General features: G+C 46.7%; 1 protein-coding gene across 2 annotated transcripts in view; it reads left to right on the plus strand.

Annotated features, from left to right (window-relative positions):
* hspa12a (heat shock protein 12A) overlaps positions 1-26,153 on the plus strand; it is a 342,644-nt gene that overhangs the window by 248,815 nt on the left and 67,676 nt on the right. For both annotated transcript variants that reach the window (XM_034185227.1, XM_034185228.1), the window contains 3 exons: positions 13,426-13,512; positions 14,154-14,258; positions 14,330-14,588. In XM_034185227.1, coding sequence (XP_034041118.1) covers positions 13,426-13,512; positions 14,154-14,258; positions 14,330-14,588 — 451 coding nt within the window. The remainder of the gene's footprint in view (positions 1-13,425; positions 13,513-14,153; positions 14,259-14,329; positions 14,589-26,153) is intronic.

A 26,153-nucleotide genomic window follows, 5' to 3' on the forward strand; every position in this document is an offset into this window, starting at 1 on the left:
CAAATGACCAGTTATCTAAACACATTTAATAAAACTAGCCCCCGTTTGCCAAAACCATAAACACATGTCACATGAAGACACAATTCACAAAACGCAGTCCTCCTTTGCTCAGAAATGTAAACACATTTTGCCTTGCTAAAACACAAGTTGCAGAAAACTCTGCTCAGATTCTCAGTTTAAAGCAAGTGGGTGAAGGCCCACTTGCTTGCCACAGTCAGCAAAACCTGAACACAATGTACACACTTGGCTTCATTCATTAAACATAACGACTCAGAATTGTAGACACTTGTTGCAAATGATGTGACCACACCTATAGAAGCCAGTTCAGAGTGCACAGTTGCTGAAGGTTCCAAACATATACAGTACCACAATGGACAGAGGCAGAATCAGAGGAAGAGGAGTTAGAGTCAGAGGAGGGAGAGGAGCAGGCCAAGGAGAGAGAGGAGCAGGCCAAGGAGGGAGAGGAGCAGGCCAAGGAGGGAGGGCAAGGCAAACTCACACCATCATGCCTGCGACGTAGATGACGTCCTGTGGCCTGACCCAGCTCAGCAACGTGATGCCGCACAATGATGTGTGTGTGTGTGTGTGTGTGTGTGTGGTATAGTTCAATAAATGAGAAAACCATCACACCCTGAACATTGTGTCTTCAATGAGTATTGTGTGTAATGGATCCTCTGTAGTGTTTGCACTGAGTTGTGATACAGTACAGTAGTGTACATACTGTATTCTCTGTAGATTTACATACTGTTCATATGAAACACACAAATCTATGAATGCTACATACTCTACAGTAATATATTTTGAGAACAGATACTGTTCAGATACAGATACTATGCTTTGGCAGTTGCAAACAAATGTAAAAAGGACATTCTCACACACTGAACATTGTGTTTTCAGTTGTTTTGTTGTAGTGTGTAATGATGCATATAGTGTCTACATTCTTGCAGACTTTGAGCAGCTGTTTTGGTGTGACAGTTTGCGTTTTGAAAAGAGAAGGTGTGGGCTTGTGTATGGAGCTTTAGAATAGTGTGTTGTTTAGCGTTTTGAGAAAATGGGGGAGAGTTTTGTGAAATGTGTTTTAGCAATTTAAAAAAGCTATAAAGGCACATGCATGTAGATGTTTAAAGGGACGTATATGTAAATTTTTAAAAGGACATAGATGTAGATGTTTAAAGAGACAAAGATTTCGATGTTTAAATGGTCAGCGATACTGATGTTTAAAGGGACAGATGATGATATTTAAATGGACATAGATGTTGATGCTTAAAGGGCAGAGATGTAGATGTTTAAAGGGACGTAGATGTATATGTTTAAAGGGACATAGATGTAGATGTTTAAAGGGATGTAGTTGTTGATGTTTAAAGGGACATAGTTGTAGATGTTTAAGGGACATAGATGTAGGTGTTTAAAGGGACATAGTTGTTGATGTTTAAAGGGACATAGTTGTAGATGTTTAAAGAGACAGAGATGTAGATGTTTAAGGGACATAGATGTTGATGTTTAAAGGGACATAGTTGTAGATGTTTAAGGGACAGAGATGTAGATGTTTAAGGGACATAGATGTAGATGTTTTAAAGGGACGTAGTTGTTGATGTTTAAAGGGACATAGTTGTAGATGTTTAAAGAGACAGAGATGATGATGTTTAAAGGGACAGAGATGTAGATGTTTAAGGGAAATAGATGTAGGTGTTTAAAGGGACATAGTTGTTGATGTTTAAAGGGACAGAGATGTAGATGTTTAAAGGGACATAGATGTTTAAAGGGACATAGATGTAGATGTTTAAAGGGACAGAGATGATGATGTTTAAAGGGACAGAGATGATGATGTTTAAAGGGACAGAGATATAGATGTTTAAAGGGACAGAGATATAGATGTTTAAAGGGACATAGATGTTGATGTTTAAAAGGGACAGAGATGTTGATGTTTAAACGGGACATAGGTGTAGATGTTTAAAGGGACAGAGATGTAGATTTTTAAAAGGGACATAGATGTAGATGTTTAAAAGGGACAGAGACGTTGATGTGTAAAAGGGACAGAGATGTAGATTTTTAAAAGGGACATAGATGTAGATGTTTAAAAGGGACAGAGATATTGATGTTTAAAAGGGACATAGATGTAGATGTTTAAAGGGACAGAGATGTTGATGTTTAAAAGGGACAGAGATGATGATGTTTAAAGGGACAGAGATGTTGATGTTTAAAAGGGACATAGATGTAGATGTTTAAAGGGACAGAGATGATGATGTTTAAAGGGACAGAGATGTTGATGTTTAAAAGGGACAGAGATGTAGATTTTTAAAAGGGACATAGATGTAGATGTTTCAAAGGGACAGAGATGTTAATGTTTAAAAGGGACAGAGATGTAGATGTTTAAAGGGACAGAGACAATGACGTTTAAAGGGACAGAGATGTAGATGTTTAAAGGGACATAGATGTAGATGTTTAAAGGGACAGAGCTGTTGATGTTTTAAAGGGCAGAGATGTTCATATTTAAAAGGACAGAGATGTTGATGTTTCAAGGAGAGAGATGTAGATGTTTAAAGGGACATAGTTGTAGATGTTTAAAGGGACATAGTTGTTGATGTTTAAACGGACAGAGATGTAGATGTTTAAAGGGACATAGATGTAGATGTTTAAAGGGACAGCGATTTAGATGTTTTAAGTATCAGAGATGTTGATGTTTAAAGGACATAGATGTAGCTATTTAAAGGGACAGACATGCTGATGTTTAAATGAACATAGATTTAGATGTTTACAGTTTTTTTAAATTGCTAAAACATAAAACCCAATTCTCTAAACCAAATGACCAGTTATCTAAACACATTTAATAAAACTAGCCCCCATTTGCCAAAATCATAAACACATGTCACATGAAGACACAGTTCACAAAACGCAGTCCTCCTTTTCTCAGAAATCTAAACACATTTTGCCTTGCTAAAACACAAGTTGCAGAAAACTCTGCTCAGATTCTCAGTTTAAAGCAAGTGGGTGAAGGCCCACTTGCTTGCCACAGTCAGCAAAACCTGAACACAATGTACACACTTGGCTTCATTCATTAAACATAACGACTCAGAATTGTAGACACTTGTTGCAAATGATGTGACCACACCTATAGAAGCCAGTTCAGAGTGCACAGTTGCTGAAGGTTCCAAACATATACAGTACCACAATGGACAGAGGCAGAATCAGAGGAAGAGGAGTTAGAGTCAGAGGAGGGAGAGGAGCAGGCCAAGGAGGGAGAGGAGCAGGCCAAGGAGGGAGAGGAGCAGGCCAAGGAGGGAGGGCAAGGCAAACTCACACCATCATGCCTGCGATGTAGATGACGTCCTGTGGCCTGACCCAGCTCAGCAACGTGATGCTGCACAATGATGTGTGTGTGTGTGTGTGTGTGTGTGTGTGTGTGTGGTATAGTTCAATAAATGAGAAAACCATCACACCCTGAACATTGTGTCTTCAATGAGTATTGTGTGTAATGGATCCTCTGTAGTGTTTGCACTGAGTTGTGATACAGTACAGTAGTGTACATACTGTATTCTCTGTAGATTTACATACTGTTCATATGAAACACACAAATCTATGAATGCTACATACTCTACAGTAATATATTTTGAGAACAGATACTGTTCAGATACAGATACTATGCTTTGGCAGTTGCAAACAAATGTAAAAAGGACATTCTCACACACTGAACATTGTGTTTTCAGTTGTTTTGTTGTAGTGTGTAATGATGCATATAGTGTCTACATTCTTGCAGACTTTGAGCAGCTGTTTTGGTGTGACAGTTTGCGTTTTGAAAAGAGAAGGTATGGGCTTGTGTATGGAGCTTTAGAATAGTGTGTTTAGCGTTTTGAGAAAATGGGGGAGAGTTTTGTGAAATGTGTTTTAGCAATTTAAAAAAACTATAAAGGCACATGCATGTAGATGTTTAAAAGGACATAGATGTAGATTTTTTAAAGGGACAAAGATTTCGATGTTTAAATGGTCAGCGATACTGATGTTTAAAGGGACAGATGATGATATTTAAATGGACATAGATGTTGATGCTTAAAGGGCAGAGATGTAGATGTTTAAAGGGACGTAGATGTATATGTTTAAAGGGACATAGATGTAGATGTTTAAAGGGATGTAGTTGTTGATGTTTAAAGGGACATAGTTGTAGATGTTTTAGGGACATAGATGTAGGTGTTTATAGGGACATAGTTGTTGATGTTTAAAGGGACATAGTTGTAGATGTTTAAAGAGACAGAGATGTAGATGTTTAAGGGACATAGATGTTGATGTTTAAAGGGACATAGTTGTAGATGTTTAAGGGACAGAGATGTAGATGTTTAAGGGACATAGATGTAGATGTTTTAAAGGGACGTAGTTGTTGATGTTTAAAGGGACATAGTTGTAGATGTTTAAAGAGACAGAGATGATGATGTTTAAAGGGACAGAGATGTAGATGTTTAAGGGAAATAGATGTAGGTGTTTAAAGGGACATAGTTGTTGATGTTTAAAGGGACAGAGCTGTTGATGTTTTAAAGGGGCAGAGATGTTCATATTTAAAAGGACAGAGATGTTGATGTTTAAAGGGACAGAGATGTAGATGTTTAAAGGGACATAGTTGTTGATGTTTAAAGGGACAGAGATGTAGATGTTTAAAGGGACATAGATGTTTAAAGGGACATAGATGTAGATGTTTAAAGGGACAGAGATGATGATGTTTAAAGGGACAGAGATGATGATGTTTAAAGGGACATAGATGTTGATGTTTAAAAGGGACAGAGATGTTGATGTTTAAACGGGACATAGATGTAAATGTTTAAAGGGACAGAAATGTTGTGAAAGTGTAGTGACACGGACCCACAACAGGGGGCGCAAATGAACGGCCAGTAGATGAGCCAAAAGGTAACAATTTAATGTTGTGAAATGTGCACAACGAACATACAGACAATCTCAGAATATAATTACAATCAATCCACAAAGGTGACGTGTGGGCAGGCTCGAGGGTAGAAGATGTCTGTCCTGAGAAGAGCCGGAACCACACGATTTCCGCCGCCACAGAACCTGGTGAATACTGGAGCCGCCAAGTCCCGAATTCCCAGGTGATCACCGTCCCCGACTGTCGGATCTGGTACTGCTGGCGAGAACAAAGACAGTCAAGTGTGGGTGTGTGTACACCCAGTAACAACAGCGGTGGGAATGCCACCTCTCACTCAATAACTGCAGAGTACTGTAGATTCCTCAGGGGAAAAGAGTGCCTTCAACGCTCTCTCAGCTTTCACCGACGGAGGTACCAGTACTCCTGCAAACACTCACAATATACAAATATTGCAATCACAAATGGCTGAGGATATTACCTCCAATGAAGTATGATATCTCGGCAACGAGGTGGAGATGACGTCTGGTCTTTATGGAGTGAGAGGACGTTGAGTAGATGGGTGACAGCTGTCAAGAGGTAATGAGTGACAGCTGTCACCCCCGGCTGTGTCCATGGCGGCAGCGCCCTCTCGTGCCTGAAGCCCGCACTTCAGGCAGGGCGCCCTCTGGTGGTGGGCCAGCAGTACCTCCACTTCTGGCGGCCCACACACAACAGGACCCCCCCCTCAACGGGCGCCTCCTGGCGCCCGACCCGGCTTGTTGGGGTGTCGACGGTAGAAGTTGGCCAGGAGGGCCGGATCCAGGATGAAGCTCCTCTTCACCCAGGAGCGTTCTTCAGGTCCATACCCCTCCCAGTCCACCAAGTACTGGAACCCCCGGCCCATCCGACGGACGTCCAGGAGCCGGCGCACCGTCCAAGCCGGCTCCCCGTCGATGATCCGAGCAGGAGGCGGCGCCGGTCCGGGAGCACAGAGGGGTGAGGTGTGGTGAGGTTTGATGCGTGACACGTGGAAAACCGGATGGATCCGCAGTGAAGCCGGGAGTTGGAGCTTCACTGCGGCAGGACTGAGGACTTTGAGGATCTTGAAGGGGCCAATGTACCTGTCCTGAAGTTTCGGGGAGTCCACCTGGAGGGGGATGTCCTTCGTGGAAAGCCACACCTCCTGCCCGGGCTGGTAAGCAGGGGCCGGGGATCGCCGGCGGTCTGCATGGGTCTTCGCCCTCGTCCGGGCCTTCAACAAGGCAGAACGGGTGGAGCGCCACACCCGACGGCACTTCCGCAGGTGGGCCTGGACCGAGGGCACACCGACCTCTCCCTCCACCACGGGAAACAACGGGGGCTGATACCCCAAACACACCTTAAATGGGGAGAGGCCGGTGGCAGAAGACACCTGGCTGTTATGCGCATACTCGATCCAGGCCAGATGGTTACTCCAGGCTGTCGGGTGCGCAGATGTGATGCAGCGGAGGGTCTGTTCCAGTTCCTGGTTGGCCCGCTCTGCCTGTCCGTTCGTCTGTGGATGGTACCCGGACGAGAGGCTCACGGTGGCCCCCAGTTCCCTGCAGAAGCTCCTCCAGACGTGTGAGGAGAACTGGGGACCATGTCGGAGGGTATCTCATGCAGACGGACGACGTGGTGGACCAGGAGGTCTGCTGTCTCCTGGGCTGTTGGGAGCTTCGGGAGGGCCACGAAGTGGGCCGCCTTGGAGAATCGGTCCACTATCGTGAAGATGGTGGTGTTGCCCTGGGACGGCGGGAGGCCCGTGACGAAATCCAGGCCGATGTGGGACCAGGGGCGATGAGGCACCGGCAGCGGCTGGAGGAGTCCTTGGGCCTTCTTATGTACTGCCTTGCCCCTGGCACAGGTGGTGCAGGCCTGGATATATTCCCGGACGTCGGCCTCCATAGACGCCCACCAGAAGCGCTGCCGGACAACTGCCACGGTCCTTCGCACCCCTGGATGACAGGAGAGCTTGGAACCGTGACAGAAGTCCAAGACTGCAGCTCTGGCCTCTGGTGGGACGTACAGACGGTTCTTCGGACCGGTTCCGGGGTCCGGGCTCCGTGCCAGGGCCTCCCGGACGGTCTTCTCCACGTCCCAGGTGATGGTGGCCACGATAGTGGACTCCGGAATGATGGGCACCGGTGGATCCGACAGCACCGTTTTGACTTCGTCTTCGTGTACCCGGGACAAGGCATCCGATCTCTGGTTCTTGGTCCCGGGGCGATAGGTGATCCGGAAGTCAAAACGTCCGAAGAACAGTGACCAGCGGGCTTGCCTGGGGTTCAGCCGCTTGGCGGTCCTGATATACTCCAGGTTCCGATGGTCAGTGAAAACCGTGAATGGCACAGACGCTCCCTCCAACAGGTGTCTCCACTCCTCAAGAGCCTCTTTCACCGCAAGGAGTTCTCAATTGCCGACGTCATAGTTCCGTTCAGCCGGGGTCAACCTGCGTGAAAAGTAGGCACACGGGTGAAGAACCTTATCGGTCTCTCCGCTCTGGGATAGCACAGCTCCTATCCCTGAGTCAGAGGCGTCCACTTCAACCACGAACTGGCGGCTAGGGTCGGGCTGCACCAAAACTGGCGCAGTAGAGAACCGTCGTTTCAACTCCTTGAACGCGGCTTCACACCGATCCGACCAGGTGAAGGGGACTTTTGGAGAGGTCAGGGCTGTCAGGGGGCTAACTACCTGACTGTAGCCCTTAATGAACCTCTTATAGAAATTAGCAAAGCCGAGGAACTGTTGCAGCTTCCTACGGCTTGTTGGTTGGGGCCAATCTCTCACCGCCGCAACCTTGGCCGGATCAGGGGCGACGGAGTTAGAGGAGATGATAAACTCCAGGAAGGACAAAGACGTGCGGTGAAACTCGCACTTCTCGCCCTTCACAAACAGTCGGTTCTCTAATAACCGCTGCAGGACCTGATGTACATGCTGGACATGGGTCTCAGGATCCGGAGAAAAGATGAGAATATCGTCCAGATATACGAAGACGAATCGGTGCAGGAAGTCCCGCAAGACGTCATTAACCAAGGCTTGGAACGTCGCGGGGGCGTTGGTGAGGCTGAACGGCATGACCAGGTACTCAAAGTGACCTAACGGGGTGTTAAATGCCGTCTTCCATTCGTCTCCCTTCCGGATCCGAACCAGGTGATACGCATTTCTAAGATCCAGCTTAGTAAAGATTTTGGCTCCATGCAGGGGGGTGAACACGGAATCCAACAATGGCAACGGGTATCGGTTGCGAACCGTAATCTCATTCAGCCGCCTGTAATCAATGCATGGACGGAGTCCGCCATCTTTCTTGCCCACAAAAAAGAAACCTGCCCCCATCGGGGAGGTGGAGTTCCGGATCAGCCCGGCAGCTAATGAGTCCCGGATGTAGGTCTCCATTGATTCGCGCTCAGGTCGTGAGAGGTTGTACAGCCTGCTGGACGGGAACTCAGTGCCTGGAACCAAATCAATGGCACAATCGTACGGACGGTGCGGGGGAAGGGTGAGTGCCAGATCCTTGCTGAAGACGTCAGCAAGATCGTGGTACTCAACCGGCACTGCCGTCAGATTGGGAGGGACTTTGACCTCCTCCTTAGCCTGTAAACCGGGAGGAACCAAGGATCCTAAACACACCCGATGGCAGGTCTCGCTCCACTGAACCACCAACCCAGACGGCCAATCAATCCGGGGATTGTGCTTCAACATCCATGGGAAGCCCAAAATCACGCGGGAGGTAGAAGGAGTTACAAAAAACTCAATCTCCTCCCGATGGTTTCCAGACACCACCAGAGTTACTGGTTGTGTCTTGTGTGTGATTAAAGGGAGGAGGGTGCCATCTAGTGCCCGCACCTGCAATGGCGAAGGAAGTGCCACCAGAGGGAGCCCTACCTCCCTTGCCCATCTGCTGTCTAGCAGATTCCCTTCTGACCCCGTGTCCACCAGTGCTGGGGCTTGAAGGGTTAAATCCCCGCTCAGGATTGTAACTGGGAGTCGTGTGGCAATCTGTGTGTGTCTCACGTGAATGTTTTGACCCCCCCTTAGCCCAGTCTCTGAGGGCGGTTGTTGTTTTGGCCGTTTGGGGCAGTTTTTCTGTGTGTGCTCCTTTGAGCTGCAGAGAAAACACTCCCCGCGGATCAGCCTCCTCATTTTGGCCCTGTGCGTTTCCCTAACAACGTCAGCAGGGGGAGCTGTTGCCCCACAGAGTGCTGCGGGGAGGGCGGCCCCTTTTTCGAACCCGGAAGGGAGAGGGGCGGTGCGTATCCGGTCACGTCCTTCACCTCGCTCCCGACGGCGTTCCTCCAACCGATTGTCTAACCGTATAACGAGATTGATAAGCCCATCTAAATCCCGCGGTTCCTCCTTAGCTACCAGCTGCTCCTTCAGGACCAACGACAGTCCGTTTATGAAGGCGGCGCGGAGCGCAACGTTATTCCAGCCAGACCTCGCAGCCGCGATGCGGAAGTTGACTGCATAAGCGGCTGCGCTCTCGCGTCCCTGTCTCATTGACAGCAGCACAGTTGAAGCGGTCTCTCCCCTGTTAGGGTGATCAAACACTGTTCTGAACTCCCCCACAAACCCAGTGTATGCTGATAACAACCGTGAGTTCTGTTCCCAGAGCGCCGTAGCCCAGGCGCGTGCCTTACCCCGAAGCAGAGCAATCACATAAGCTATTTTACTAGCATCTGACGCGTACATGACGGGACGTTGTGCGAAGACGAGCGAACACTGCATGAGAAAGTCCGCGCACGTCTCCGTACAACCTCCGTACGGCTCAGGAGGGCTTATGTATGCTTCAGGGGATGGTGGGAGGGGTTGTTGAACCACCACTGGAACGTTCATATCCTGCACAGGGTCGGCAGGAGGAGGAGCTGCAGCAGCGCCCTGAGCGCTCGCCACCATCTGTGCGGAGAGAGCCTCCACTCTGCCGTTCAGGAGGATGTTTTGCTTGGTCATCTGATCCAACTGAGCCGTAAAGGCGGTGAAAATGTGCTGCAGCTCACCAATCACACCTCCTGCAGACGCCTGCGCTCCCTGCTCTCCCATTGGTCGTTCAACAGCCGGGTGACACCCCTCGGAGTCCATGACGCTGGCCGAGATATCCTGTTGTGAAAGTGTAGTGACACGGACCCACAAAAGGTAACAATTTAATGTTGTGAAATGTGCACAACGAACATACAGACAATCTCAGAATATAATTACAGTCAATCCACAAAGGTGACGTGTGGGCAGGCTCGAGGGTAGAAGACGTCTGTCCTGAGAAGAGCCGGAACCACACGATTTCCGCCGCCACAGAACCTGGTGAATACTGGAGCTGCCAAGTCCCGAATTCCCAGGTGATCAATCAATCAATTTTTTTTTATATAGCGCCAAATCACAACAAACAGTTGCCCCAAGGCGCCTTATATTGTAAGGCAAGGCCATACAATAATTATGTAAAACCCCAACGGTCAAAACGACCCCCTGTGAGCAAGCATCTGGCTACAGTGGGAAGGAAAACTCCCTTTAACAGGAAGAAACCCTCCAGCAGAACCAGGCTCAGGGAGGGGCAGTCTCTGCTGGGACTGGTTGGGGCTGAGGGAGAGAACCAGGAAAAAGACATGCTGTGGAGGGGAGCAGAGATCGATCACTAATGATTAAATGCAGAGTGGGCATACAGAGCAAAAGAGAAAGAAACAGTGCATCGTGGGAACCCCCCAGCAGTCTACGTCTATAGCAGCATAACTAAGGGATGGTTTCAGGGTCACCTGATCCAGTCCTAACTATAAGCTTTAGCAAAAAGGAAAGTTTTAAGCCTAATCTTAAAAGTAGAGGAGGGTGTCTGTCTCCCTGATCTGAATTGGGAGCTGGTTCCACAGGAGAGGAGCCCCTGAAAGCTGAAGGCTCTGGCTCCCATTCTACCTCTTACAAAACCCCTAGGAACTACAAGTACGCCTGCAGTCTGAGAGCGAAGCGCTCTATTGGGATGATGTACTACGAGGTCCCTCAGGATAACTGATTGGGCACCTGATTATTCTAAAACCCTTATACGTAGAAGAGAAGCATTTTAAATTCTATTCTAGAATTAACAGGACGCCAATGAAGAGCGGCCATTAATTGGGTGGTGATTGATATGCTCTTTCCTTCACCTGATCACAGTCCCCGGACTTGTCTGCTCTCGTGTAATGCTTGGCGGAAGAACAAAGACAGTCAAGTGTGGGTGTGTGTACACCCAGTAACAACAGCGGTGGGAATGCCACCTCTCACTCAATAACTGCAGAGTACTGTAGATTCCTCAGGGGAAAAGAGTGCCTTCAACGCTCTCTCAGCTTTCACCGACGGAGGTACCAGTACTCCTGCAAACACTCACAATATACAAATATTGCAATCACAAATGGCTGAGGATATTACCTCCAATGAAGTATGATATCTCGGCAACGAGGTGGAGATGACGTCTGGTCTTTATGGAGTGAGAGGACGTTGAGTAGATGGGTGACAGCTGTCAAGAGGTAATGAGTGACAGCTGTCACCCCCGGCTGTGTCCATGGCGGCAGCGCCCTCTCGTGCCTGAAGCCCGCACTTCAGGCAGGGCGCCCTCTGGTGGTGGGCCAGCAGTACCTCCTCTTCTGGCGGCCCACACACAACAAGAGATGTAGATTTTTAAAAGGGACATAGATGTAGATGTTTAAAAGGGACAGAGATGTTGATGTTTAAAAGGGACAGAGATGATGATGTTTAAAGGGACATAGATGTAGATGTGTAAAAGGGACAGAGATGTAGATTTTTAAAAGGGACATAGATGTAGATGTTTAAAAGGGACAGAGATGATGATTTTTAAAAGGGACAGAGATGTTGATGTTTAAAAGGGACAGAGATGATGATGTTTAAAGGGACATAGATGTAGATGTTTCAAAGGGACAGAGATGTTAATGTTTAAAAGGGACAGAGATGATGTTTAAAGGGACATAGATGATGATGTTTAAAAGGGACAGAGATGTTGATGTTTAAACGGGACATAGATGTAGATGTTTAAAGGGACAGAGATGATGATGTTTAAAGGGACAGAGATGTTGATGTTTAAAAGGGACATAGATGTAGATGTGTAAAATGGACAGAGATGTAGATTTTTAAAAGGGACATAGATGTAGATGTTTAAAAAGGACAGAGATGTTGATGTTTAAAAGGGACATAGATGTAGATGTTTAAAGGGACAGAGATGTTGATGTTTAAAAGGGACATAGATGTAGATGTTTAAAGGGACAGAGATGATGATGTTTAAAGGGACAGAGATGTAGATTTTTAAAAGGCACTTTGTGGTTGACTTCGTGCACTTTCTCAGACCAGTAAAAATTTGCGTCAGAAATTTCACCATGTTTTCATCCTAACAGTTCTTCATGCCTCCAGACGGCGTAGTGGATTTGGTTTTTTGTGTTTGAAGAATTACCCCGCGCTCACACTGCCTCTTGTGTTACCGTTGCGGGGTACCGCTGTGGGACCTGCAGAGAATCCAAGTCCTTAAAAAGATACAAACCTCTCTCAGTGGCCACGGAGCTCTTCAGCTGCGGTTACCGAAACCCTGCGGCGCTGTGGATTTTTCTGCAAGAAGTCTATCCTTGCGGGCTGCCAGAGCGCTCCGCATCAAAACAATGAGCGTAGTCTCTGGACCTGTTGCCACAGTTGGCCACAGCTCTGCACAGCAGACGGGGCGGTGTGCGTGGCCCGCTGCGGAGGTTACTGAGCCCGCAGACTCGGTAAGCACATTGGAGGCAGTGAGAGCGCAGCCTTAGCACCACCAGTGTTCAAATGCTCGTCAATCAGCAAAACAAACTCTGCCATGTTTAGCTAAATGCCACCCACAGTCATGTGTTCACGTGTGGTGGTCCCTGCATGCAATAGAAGTGAGCACTGTTGTTGTTTACTTCTGACTTTCCTGTGCATGCGCACGGACTGGTAGGCAGAAAACTCCAGACTCCAAGCAGATGCGGTGAGAAAACGCAAGTCTGAAATAGGTTATTCTTTTAAATGTCAGTGTGTGAACATGGTCAGTTATGTGGTAGAATCCGTGTGTAATGAAGGTTCGTAGTTACTGTTTTTCTTTCATTTTGCACTTATGGCCAATAATGTGCAAAATGCTTCTTGAAATACTGCTGTCTATCTCACATTTTCACCTGCTATCAGCTGCCTGTGTCGTCTTAGTAAATCACCTGCAGAATTGTCTCTGTTCCAACACTCAAATGTTTATACAATTTAGTGCTTGTGATCTGGGATCTTCTTAAGTCAGGTATCAAATTACTGAAAAATCACAATTTCTTTGAATTGCTGAGTATTCCATTATTTTGTTCATCAGTGTATTATAAACTGAGTACAAAGTACCCCAGGATAGTTATGACTGCAAAAAATAAAACTTCAAACGGGGTTTTGCTGTGACGTGCGTGCGCACACATACACACACACACACACACACACACACAAGCGCATGCGCGGCCATGTCTGCCTGCTGCTTGCCTTGCACTCTGTATGAGCCACACTGCTTCACAGAGCAAAGCTTTAGACCTTTCTCACGACAACGTTTTCTCTCTGTTAATAACCAGCTAAGGAGCATGTTCGGCGCAACCGGCAGAGCCGCACCTTTTTGGTGGAAAATGTCATAGGGGAGCTTTGGTCGGAGCTGGAAGAAGGTAGAGTCTTTTTATTTTACTCATCTGTTCTGCTTTCTTGCGTAACCAAACTGTTTGGTGTGTTGCCTGCAAAGATCAACGATAATTTAAATTTGTGCAAATGTAAAGATGTGAAGTGTTGCGTAAAACTTTTTTGTTTTGTTTTGTTCGTGTTTTTAATGAAATATGCAGAGTTTTCTACGTTTTCTGTTTTTTGGACTTATTTCATCGTGTTACACACTTGAATGACTGCAATCAGCCTTCAGCTGCACGCTGACTCTTCTGACATATATGTTGTCCAGAAACATTTACACTTTCTAAACATCCTGCACTGTCTTTCTTATGAGCTGACCCCAAGACTTTTTCCCCTCATCTGATTTCTCTTCTTCCTTTTGCTTCTTCAATGACACCAGAGACACAAAATATAAATAAACCCAAATTAAAAGCCCAGGTCAGCAGTACCATTTCTGACCTACTGAAGAAGTCTCAAAGTCTCATTCATATCCGAGCTGGTGCATGTGTTTCAAAAACAACAACAAGAAGCCCAGGAGAGTTACGGTGGAATTTAGGCGCCAGCTGAATATGAAACCCTTGAATCCAGATGTCATTGGACATGACGATTTGGTGATATGTGATGTGATTTCTGTGTAACCTTTGAGCAGGTGACCGCTATGTGGTGGTTGACTGTGGCGGAGGAACAGTGGATCTGACAGTCCATCAGATCCGTCTTCCAGAGGGACATCTAAAAGAGCTCTACAAGGCCTCAGGTAGAACATTGTTTCTCCACAACACCTTTGCCCTTCTTTCTGAGCCTTATTTACAGTCACTGTTTTCCCAGGTGGTCCTTATGGATCTATTGGAATTGATTATGAATTTGAGAAGCTGCTGTGCCGGATCTTTGGTCAGGATTTTATTGACCAATTCAAAATCAAGAGGCCAGCTGCTTGGGTGGACTTAATGATCGCCTTTGAGTCACGGAAGAGAGCAGCAGCGCCTGACAGGACTAACCCTCTCAACATTAACCTTCCCTTCTCCTTCATCGACTACTACAAGAAGTACAGGGGCCACAGTGTCGAGCACGCCTTACGGAAAAGCAAGTGAGTCCAGTTAGGAGCTGTGCAGGCCACAGCTTACACCAACATGCTTCAGTGTGCAAATAAGCATCATGAAAAAGACATAGAAGGTAAATATGGATTGTCCAAAGCTGCACTGCTCATGTGAGAGGTTTTCTGCAGAGTTTAATGTGTAAGTCAGTACGTGAATGCAGATGTTGAAGGTGGCAGATTGAACATATTTCCTGTTGTTTATACCCCCGTCACACAATCACGCAGAGTGGCACCGGAGTTATGACTCAGCGCACATCCAAAAAGTATCGGTTATCAGTTTCCACAACGCTCTGAAAGCCATCTGTGGAAGTACACATAGTTGGTCAAAACTGGCCGGGGGCACAGAGTGTGATGTTCATGTTCAAAATTCTCTGGGTGCGGTCGAGATGGGAGACACCCATCCGACAGCTGTCCATGAGCAGTCTGAGGACCATCTAACTGCATTTTACATATTCTGATGGCAGCAAAACAGGATCCAAAACTATTTGAGTGCATACGACGGAACCTAGAGATGGATCTGGCACGGTATGCCTGCCGGTATGACCTGCACCCCTCCCTTTCCTCGGAACGCAAAGGAACTGTTGAACTGTATGTGTAAGCTTCATCATGATAATAATTATGAATTATTATCATGTACAGTAAGTGTGAACAGCGGCTATCAAACCGAAAGCTCTGTGCGCTACTGTGTGCATGCCGTTGCAAATCTGGACAGACTGTTATATCCACAGTAGACCTTACAGGACAGATATTTGTCTATTTCTTCCCACGGGCAACTTAAATAATATGAACTATTGTCTCCATCATAACACGGGCAGCTGCCTCTCTGTGCTGTGCAGTAACGCATCATTACGCGCGTCAGGCTCGGAGCCGAACGGGACTCACGCTGCAGTAAATGATCACTGTCTAACTCTGTATATGACATGGAACTTGTGGCAGGCCCTTACACATTTAATAAACATGCATCTCACCTCCAACAGTGGTCCGGAGTGTTTCACAGCGCGCAGGTTGAGGTGAAGCCAGGCAGCGTGTGGTTAAAATCCTCACACCCAACATAAAAAAATAAGCCCATGTTATAATTCAACCATCGCGGTGTCCAGAGTTGCGCTGTGCTCCTGAATCAGCAAAAAAAGAGAAAGAAAGTTTCCTGGAATGTTTCCGTCTGGGAGACAGCATGGCTCATCTGCCAGCAAACTTTGAAGCGACACTGTTCAGTGCTGCGCCATAGTGGCCATGTAGCATATGCACACACACACACACACACACACACACACACACACACACACACACACACACACACACACACACACACACACACACACACACACACACACGTGAGGTCAGTGGGGCTGGGATAAAAAGGAAAAGTGAAGGAGTGATTGAATGGGACTGTGGGTGACCACACGTATGCAAAGGGAGGAACACGGCGCTCCGGTCCTGTGCTTGTTTGCCATGAAGACATTTGCAGATCGGACAGTCTGCAGTGCCTTTTATGGCCGTCTGACAGCAGTCTCTGTCGTCTACATACGCTCTGGATGCGATCTGACAGGTGTGGACGAGGCAGTCTGTCTGCGCTCCGACACACCTGGCCACGCCTCTTTTGCTCCTGAACTGCATCGGGTTATGACAATATTTGCCGTGTCGGGCATGCTTCCGGCAAATTCTTGCTATGTGTCACAGGAGCCTTATTCAGCAGGGACACAAGGGACATCAGTGCACACACAAAACTTGAGTATAAAATAATTTTAACTTTTCATTTCACTGATATCATATTTTTTAATAGTTCAAAAACTGAAATTTTAAACAGTAGGAAATTGAAATGATAATGGTAGATGTTGTTGTCCATACGGCTGCTCCCAGTTTGTGTTCGGGGTCGCCATAGTGGATACAGCCAGACCCGCATTGGTAGTTGGCATTGTCACTCCCAGTCTTGGACCGGGAGTGACATGTTTAGCCGCATGTTCTCCTTGAATTGCTGGCTGTCTGAGTGGTGTCCAAAAAATGAGGTGGGCTTCATAGATAATTGGCAAATTTTCTGGGGAAAACCTGGTCTTGTTAGGAGAGATGGCATCCATCCCACTTTGGATGGAGCAGCTCTCATTTCTAGAAATCTGGCCAATTTTATTAAACCCTCCAAATCGTGACTATCCAGGGTTGGGACCAGGAAGCAGAGTTGTAGTCTTACACTCCTCTCTGCAGCTTCTCTCCCCTTGCCATCCCCCCAATACCTCATCCCCGTAGAGACGGTGCCTGCTCCTAGACCACCAATAACCAGTAAAAATCTATTTAAGCATAAACATTCAAAAAGAAAAAATAATATAGCACCTTCAACTGCACCACAGACTAAAACAGTTAAATGTGGTTTATTAAATATTAGGTCTCTCTCTTCTAAGTCCCTGTTAGTAAATGATATAATAATTGATCAACATATTGATTTATTCTGCCTTACAGAAACTTGGTTACAGCAGGATGAATATGTTAGTTTAAATGAGTCAACACCGCCGAGTCACATTAACTGTCAGAATGCTCAAAGCACAGGTCGAGGAGGAGGATTCCACTCCAGCTTATTAATTAATCAAAGACCCAGACAGAACTTTAATTCATTTGAAAGCTTGACTCATAGTGTTGTCCATCCAAATTGGAAGTCCCAAAAACCAGTTTTATTTGTTATTATCTATCATCCACCTGGTCGTTACTGTGAGTTTGTGAATTTTCAGACCTTTTGTCTGACTTAGTGCTTAGCTCAGATAAGATAATTATAGTAGGTGATTTTATCATCCACATAGATGCTGAGAATGACAGCCTCAACACTGCATTTAATCTATTATTAGACTCAGTTGGCTTCGCTCAAAATGTAAATGAGTCCACCCACCACTTTAACCACACTTTAGATCTTGTTCTGACATATGGCATAGAAATTGAAGACTTAACAGTATTCCCTGAAAACCCCTTTTTGTCTGATCATTTCTTAATAACATTTACATTTACTTTAATGGACTACCCAGCAGTGGGGAATAAGTTTCATTACAGTAGAAGTCTTCCTGAAAGTGCTGTAACTAGGTTTAAGGATATGATTCCTTCTTTGTTATGTTCTTCAATGCCATATACCAACACAGTGCAGAGTAGCTACCTAAACTCTGTGAGTGAGATAGATTATCTCGTCAATAGCTTTACATCCTCATTGAGCACAACTTTGGATGCTGTAGCTCCTCTGAAAAAGAGAGCCTTAAATCAGAAGTGCCTGACTCCATGGTATAACCCACAAACCCGCAGCTTAAAGCAGATAACCCGTAAGCTGGAGAGGAAATGGCGTCTCACTAATTTAGAAGATCTTCATTTAGCCTGGAAAAAAGAGTCTGTTGCTCTATAAAAAAGCCCTCCGTAAAGCTAGGACATCTTACTACTCATCACTAATTGAAGAAAATAAGAACAACCCCAGGTTTCTTTTCAGCACTGTAGCCAGGCTGACAAAGAGTCAGAGCTCTGTTGAGCCAAGTATTCCTTTAACTTTAACTATTAATGACTTCATGACTTTCTTTGCAAATAAAATTTTAACTATTAGAGAAAAAATTATTCATAACCATCCCAAAGACATATCTTTATGTTCGGCTGCTTTCAGTAATGCTGGTATTTGTTTAGACTCTTTCTCTCCGATTGTTCTGTCTGAGTTACTTTCATTAGTCACTTCCTCCAAACCATCAACATGTCTATTAGACCCCATTCCTACCAGGCTGCTCAGTGAAGCCCTACCATTAATTAATGCTTCGATCTTAAATATGATCAGTCTATCTTTATTAGTTGGCTATGTACCACGGGCTTTTAAGGTGGCAGTAATTAAACCATTACTTAAAAAGCCATCACTTGACCCAGCTATCTTAGCTAATTATAGGCCAATCTCCAACCTTCCTTTTCGCTCAGAAATTCTTGAAAGGGTAGTTGTAAAACAGCTAACTGATCATCTGCAGAGGAATGGTCTATTTGAAGAGTTTCAGTCAGGTTTCAGAATTCATCATAGTACAGAAACAGCATTAGTGAAGGTTACAAATGATCTTCTTATGGCCTCAGACAGTGGACTCATCTCTGTGCTCCTCCTGTTAGACCTCAGTGCAGCTTTTGATACTGTTGACCATAAAATTTTATTACAGAGATTAGAGCATGCCATAGGTATTAAAGGCACTGCGCTGCAGTGGTTTGAATCATATTTATCTAATAGATTACAATTTTTCATGTAAATGGGGAGTCTTCTTCATGGACTAAGGTTAATTATGGAGTTCCACAAGGTTCTGTGCTAGGACCAATTTTATTCACTTTATACATGCTTCCCTTAGGCAGTATTATTAGAAAGCATTGCTTAAATTTTCATTGTTACGCAGATGCTACCCAGCTTTATCTATCCATGAAGCCAGAGGACACACACCAATTAGTTAAACTGCAGGAATGTCTTTCAGACATAAAGACATGGATGACTTCTAATTTCCTGCTTTTAAATTCAGATAAAACTGAAGTTATTGTACTTGGCCCCACAAATCTTAGAAACATGGTGTCTAACCAGATCCTCACTCTGGATGGCATTACCCTGACCTCCAGTAATACTGTGAGAAATCTTGGAGTCATTTTTGATCAGGATATGTCCTTCAATGCGCATATTAAGCAAATATGTAGGACTGCTTTTTTGCATTTGCGCAATATCTCTAAAATTAGAAAGGTCTTGTCTCAGAGTGATGCTGAAAAGCTAATTCATGCATTTATTTCTTCTAGGCTGGACTATTGTAATTCATTATTATCAGGTTGTCCTAAAAGTTCCCTGAAAAGCCTTCAGTTAATTCAAAATGCTGCAGCTAGAGTACTGACGGGGACTATAAGGAGAGAGCATATTTCACCCATATTGGCTTCTCTTCATTGGCTCCCTGTTAATTCCAGAATAGAATTTAAAATTCTTCTTCTTACTTATAAGGTTTTGAATAATCAGGTCCCATCTTATCTTAGGGACCTCATAGTACCATATCACCCCATTAGAGCGCTTCGCTCTCAGACTGCAGGCTTACTTGTAGTTCCTAGGGTTTGTAAGAGTAGAATGGGAGGCAGAGCCTTCAGCTTTCAGGCTCCTCTCCTGTGGAACCAGCTCCCAATTCGGATTAGGGAGACAGACACCCTCTCTACTTTTAAGATTAAGCTTAAAACTTTCCTTTTTGCTAAAGCTTATAGTTAGGGTTGGATCAGGTGACCCTGAACCATCCCTTAGTTATGCTGCTATAGACTTAGACTGCTGGGGGGTTCCCATGATGCACTGAGGGTTTGTTTTTATTCACCTCTTTTTGCTCTGTATGCACCACTCTGCATTTAATCATTAAACATATAAAGCGCCTTGGGGCAACTGTGATTTGGCGCTATATAAATAAAATTGATTTAATTTTGATTTGACGTTTTACACCAGATGCCCTTCCTGACGCAACTCCAGTGTTACCTGGAGAAATACACGCAGCCGCTGGTGTTCCAAAGAGGTCTCCCGTCCAAGTGCAAACCAGGCCCCACACTGCTTAGCTTCTGAGATATGACAGGATCAGGCTGACACAGAAATTGATGGCATGCACCCAGTAAAATGCGGTGAGTGAATTCACTGCACAGACAAACAGACAGACAGGTGAATACATCTCCTTGAGTTTGTTTACATACTCACCACATTAAATCAATCAATCAATCAATTTTATTTATATAGCGCCAAATCACAACAAACAGTTGCCCCAAGGCGCTTTATATTGTAAGGCAAAAGCCATACAATAATTACAGAAAAACCCCAACGGTCAAAACGACCCCCTGTGAGCAAGCACTTGGCGACAGTAGGAAGGGAAAACTCCCTTTTAACAGGAAGAAACCTCCAGCAGAACCAGGCTCAGTGAGGGGCAGTCTTCTGCTGGGACTGGTTGGGGCTGAGGGGAGAGAATCAAGAAAAAGACATGCTGTAGAAGAGAGCAGAGATCAGTCACTAATGATTAAATGCAGAGTGGTGCATACAGAACAAAAAGAGAAAGAAACACTCAGTGCATCATGGGAACCCCCCCAGCAGTCTAAGGCTATAGCAGCATAACTAAGGGATGGTTCAGGGTCACCTGATCCAGCCCTAACTATAAGCTTTAGCAAAAAGGATTACTCGGCTCAATAGAGTTCTGACTCTTTGTCAGCCTGGCTACAGTGCTGAAAAGAAACCTGGGGTTGTTCTTATTTTCTTCAATTAATGATGAGTAGTAAGATGTCCTAGCTTTGCGGAGGGTTTTTTTTATAGAGCAACAGACTCTTTTTCCAGGCTAAGTGAAGATCTTCTAAATTAGTGAGACGCCATTTCCTCTCCAACTTACGGGTCTTATCTGCTTTAAGCTGCGAGTTTGTGAGTTATACCACGGAGTCAGGCACTTCTGATTTAAGGCTCTCTTTTTCAGAGGAGCTACAGCATCCAAAGTTGTGCTCAATGAGGATGTCAAACTATTGACGAGATAATCTATCTCACTCACAGAGTTTAGGTAGCTACTCTGCACTGTGTTGGTATATGGCATTGGAGAACCTAACAAAGAAGGAATCATATCCTTAAACCTAGTTACAGCGCTTTCCGAAAGACTTCTACTATAATGAAACTTATTCCCCACTGCTGGGTAGTCCATTAAAGTAAATGTAAATGTTATTAAGAAATGATCACACAGAAGGGGGTTTTCAGGGAATACTTTTAAGTCTTCAATTTCCATACCATAAGTCAAAACAAGATCTAAAGTATGATTAAAGTGGTGGGTTGACTCATTTACATTTTGAGCGAAGCCAATTGAGTCTAATAATAAATTAAATGCAGTGTTGAGGTTGTCATTCTCAGCATCTATGTGGATGTTAAATTTGCCCACTATAATTATCTTATCTGAGCTTAAATGGCCACATAATTAGGATAAACTATTTAACCCCCTACCACCCGCCTCATTTTGGCCTGTCAGCATCTCACAAATAAAAATGAAATTTCCCATCAGTGGGCTATATAGGCTTAGAAGGGGTTAAAAATTAGTAGATCATATAGAGGTGGTGAAAAAAGCTCGGAAATGGCTGTGGTGAATAGATATTTTAAGAAAGAGGAGGAGCACAGAGTGGCATAAGAGTGAAGGAAGGTGCACACAGGTGCACTACCGTAATTTCCAGATTGTAGAGCGCACCTGAATATTAGCCGCACCCACCAATTTTAAAAAGAAAGCCGCGGATTTCCATGTTGTAACATAGAAATATTTTTTTAACTTTTAATTAAATATGTCTCTGCTCCAAACAGAGAACTGAGTAATTTTAACTTTTCCTTTTTGGAACTTTCATCGCGTGCATCCACTAACTGATCTGAAGGCACAAAGTGCTGGAGAGGGAGTTTTCACTCAAACAAACAGGTAAGACCTTATATTTACACTGTGTGTGAATTTACACCGCATGAGGAGTGCAGCTTTCAGGAAATCAATTGACAGCATCAATTGACGTATTTCAACTTATGAAAAAGCCTGTAAAAATCCATAAATTAGCCGCATCATTGTAAAGGCTGCAGTGTTCAAAGTGTGTGAAAAAAGTAGAAGCTTATAGTCCAGAAATGACAGTATATCTTCTGTCAAATAAATTAAAGAGTGTAATGTGGATTGGACAATGGATGGTAGTTTGTAGGATGACTTTGGAGTTGAAGAGGAAGAGGAAGAAAGTGAGAGCTGAATCAAGGGTTAGATGATGGAAAGTGGCGGAATAGGTGGGGAATAGGTGAGACAGTAACTGGATGGAGGTGAAATGAAAATGGACAACTGTCTGCACCCGTTAAAGACGTGTTTACTCTCCAGCATGACACAGGTCGTGCTATTGCGTGAAGCAAAGGCATGCTTGTGTCAGTGGGCCTTAATGCGTCTGTAGTTACTGCAGCTCTGTACATCACCCTTGTTATTAAAATTAGGAACCAGCACACTTCGTCTCCACTCCTTAGGCATCCTCTCACTTTCCAAGGTTTTATTAAACAATGTGGTTAGAAACTCCACTGCCATCTCCCTTAGACATTTCTATGCCTCCACTGGAATGTCATCTGGACCAATTGCCTTTCCACTCTTCATCCTCTTCATAGCTCTTTTCACAATTCTTCCAAATCATAATATAATAATGTTTCACAATCAGCTTATTTGTGTTTTGTAAATATTTCATCATTTTAATCAAAGTATTTTTTGTTGGGAAAGTGTAGGAACACGGACCCACAACAGGGGGCGCAAATGAACGGACAATGGAGTAAGTCAAAATAACAACGCTTTACTGTTGTGAATGTGCACAACGAATACAACCAATCACAGCAATGGACAACAGTCAATTCACAAAAGTGTCGTGTGGGCAGGCTCGAAGATAGGAGACGCCTCTCCAAGGTAAGACCGGAACCACACGGCTTCCTCCGCCACAGGACCCCGGGAATACTGGAGCCGCCAAGTCCCGAACTCCCAGGTGGCCACTGCCTCCGCGTGTCGGACCTGGTACTGCTGGCGAGGAGCAAAGAACAGTTAGATGGGGGCGCGTATGCACCCAGGACTCCGAACAGCAGGAAAGGTACCTCCACCTCTCGTTGGAACAGTAATCCAAAAAACTAGCTCAATCCAAAAGATGCACTCTATTTGCTTTGATACGTTACCTCTCTGGTAGAAACGATATCTCGGCAAATGAGGTGGAGATGCCGTCCTGCTGATATACCTCCGTAGTGATTGGGATCAGCTGTCTCCGGTGATGGGTGACAGCTGTCATCCTGGCTGCTCCTGTAAGGCGGCAGCGCCCTCCGGTGCCTGGAGCCCGCACTCCAGGCAGGGCGCCCTCTAGTGGTGGTGGGCCAGCAGTACCTCCTCTTCAGCGGCCCACACAACAGGACCCCCCCCTCAACGGGCGCCTCCTGGCGCACGACCGGGTTTGTCAGGGTGGCGACGGTAGAAGTCGGCCAGGAGGGCCGGGTCCAGGATGAAGCCCTTCTTCACCCAGGAGCGTTCTTCGGGGCCGTACCCCTCCCAGTCCACCAGATACTGAAAACCCCGGCCCATTCGTCGGACGTCGAGGAGCCGGCGCACGGTCCAAGCCGGCTCTCCGTCGATGATCCGGGCAGGAGGTGGCGCCGGACCCGGAGTGCAGAGGGGTGAGGTGTGATGGGGTTTAACCCTTGACACATGGAATACCGGGTGAATCCGCAGTGAGGCCAGAAGCCGGAGCCTCACTGCGGCGGGATTGATGACCTTGAGTATTTTGTAGGGGCCGATGTATCGTTCTTGCAGTTTCGGGGAGTCCACTTGAAGGGGAATGTCTTTGGTGGACAACCAGACCTCCTGCCCTGGACGATACGTGGGAGCCGGGGCCCGCCGCCGGTCTGCATGGTTCTTCGCCCTCGTCCGGGCCTTCAACAAAGCAGAACGGGCGGCACGCCACACCCGATGGCACTTCCGTAGGTGGGCCTGGACCGAGGGCACACCGACCTCCCCCTCAACCACCGGAAACAACGGGGGTTGATACCCCAAACACACCTCAAAGGGGGAGAGGCCGGTGGCGGACGACACTTGACTGTTGTGCGCGTACTCGATCCAGGCCAGGTGGGTACTCCAGGCCGTCGGGTGCGCGGCTGTCACACAGCGCAAGGTTTGCTCCATCTCCTGGTTTGCCCGTTCTGCTTGTCTGTTGGTCTGGGGGTGGTACCCGGACGAGAGACTGACCGTGGCCCCCAGTTCCCGGCAAAAGCTCCTCCAAACCTGCGAGGAGAACTGGGGACCGCGATCGGAGACGATGTCTGATGGTATCCCATGCAGACGGACGACGTGGTGGACTAGGAGGTCCGCTGTCTCCTGGGCCGTTGGGAGCTTCGGGAGGGCCACGAAGTGGGCCGCCTTGGAGAATCGGTCCACTATCGTGAGGACGACGGTGTTTCCCTGGGACGGCGGGAGACCCGTGACAAAATCCAGGCCGATGTGGGACCAGGGGCGATGAGGCACGGGCAGCGGCTGTAGCAATCCCGGTGTCTTACGGTGATCCGCCTTGCCCCTGGCACAGGTGGTACAGGCCTGGATGTAACCCCGGACGTCGGCCTCCAGGGACGCCCACCAGAAGCGCTGCCGGACGACTGCCACGGTTCTTCGCAACCCAGGGTGACAGGAGAGCTTAGAACCGTGACAGAAGTCCAGAACTGCAGCCCTGGCTTCTGGTGGGACGTAGAGTTTGTTCTTCAGTCCGGTTCCGGGGTCCGGGTCTCGTGTCAGGGCCTCCCGGACGGTTTTCTCCACGTCCCAGGTGAGGGCGGCCACGATAGCGGACTCCGGGATGATGGGTTCCGGGGGATCCGACGGCTCCGTTTTGACCTCATCTTCGTGTACCCGGGACAAGGCATCCGATCTTTGGTTTTTGGTCCCGGGACGGTAGGTGATCCGGAAGTCAAAACGGCCGAAGAACAGTGACCAGCGGGCTTGCCTGGGGTTCAGTCGCTTGGCGGTCCTGATATACTCCAGGTTCCGGTGGTCAGTGAAAACCGTGAATGGCACGGACGTTCCCTCCAACAGATGTCTCCACTCCTCAAGAGCCTCTTTCACCGCAAGGAGCTCTCGATTGCCGACGTCATAGTTCCGTTCGGCTGGGGTCAACCTCCGGGAAAAATAGGCACACGGGTGAAGGACCTTATCGGTCTTCCCGCTCTGGGACAGCACGGCTCCTATCCCTGAGTCTGAGGCGTCCACTTCAACCACTAACTGGCGACTAGGATCGGGCTGCACCAGAACGGGTGCAGACGAGAAGCGCCGTTTCAACTCCTTAAACGCGGCATCGCACCGATCCGACCAGGTGAAGGGAACTTTTGGTGAGGTCAGGGCTGTCAGGGGGCTAACTACCTGACTGTAGCCCTTAATGAACCTCCTGTAGAAATTAGCAAAGCCTAGGAACTGTTGCAACTTCCTACGGCTTGTTGGTTGGGGCCAGTCTCTCACCGCCGCAACCTTGGCCGGATCAGGAGCGACGGAGTTGGAGGAGATGATGAACCCCAAGAAGGACAAAGAAGTGCGGTGGAACTCACACTTCTCGCCCTTCACAAACAGCCGGTTCTCTAACAACCGCTGCAGGACCTGACGTACATGCCGGACATGAGTCTCAGGATCCGGAGAAAAGATGAGTATATCGTCTAGATATACGAAGACGAACCGGTGCAGGAAGTCCCGCAATACGTCGTTAACCAAGGCTTGGAACGTCGCGGGGGCGTTTGTGAGGCCGAACGGCATGACCAGGTACTCAAAGTGACCTAAGGGGGTGTTGAATGCCGTCTTCCACTCGTCTCCCTTCCGGATCCGAACCAGATGATACGCGTTTCTAAGATCAAGCTTGGTAAAAATCTTGGCTCCATGCAGGGGCGTGAACACCAAATCCAACAGGGGTAACGGGTATCGGTTGCGAACCGTGATTTCGTTCAGCCCCCTATAATCGATGCATGGACGAAGTCCGCCATCTTTTTTACCCACGAAAAAGAAACCTGCGCCCATCGGGGAGGTGGAATTTCGGATCAACCCGGCAGCTAGCGAG

Source organism: Thalassophryne amazonica, chromosome 13, assembly GCF_902500255.1.
Source record: "Thalassophryne amazonica chromosome 13, fThaAma1.1, whole genome shotgun sequence".
Lineage (NCBI taxonomy): Eukaryota > Metazoa > Chordata > Actinopteri > Batrachoidiformes > Batrachoididae > Thalassophryne > Thalassophryne amazonica.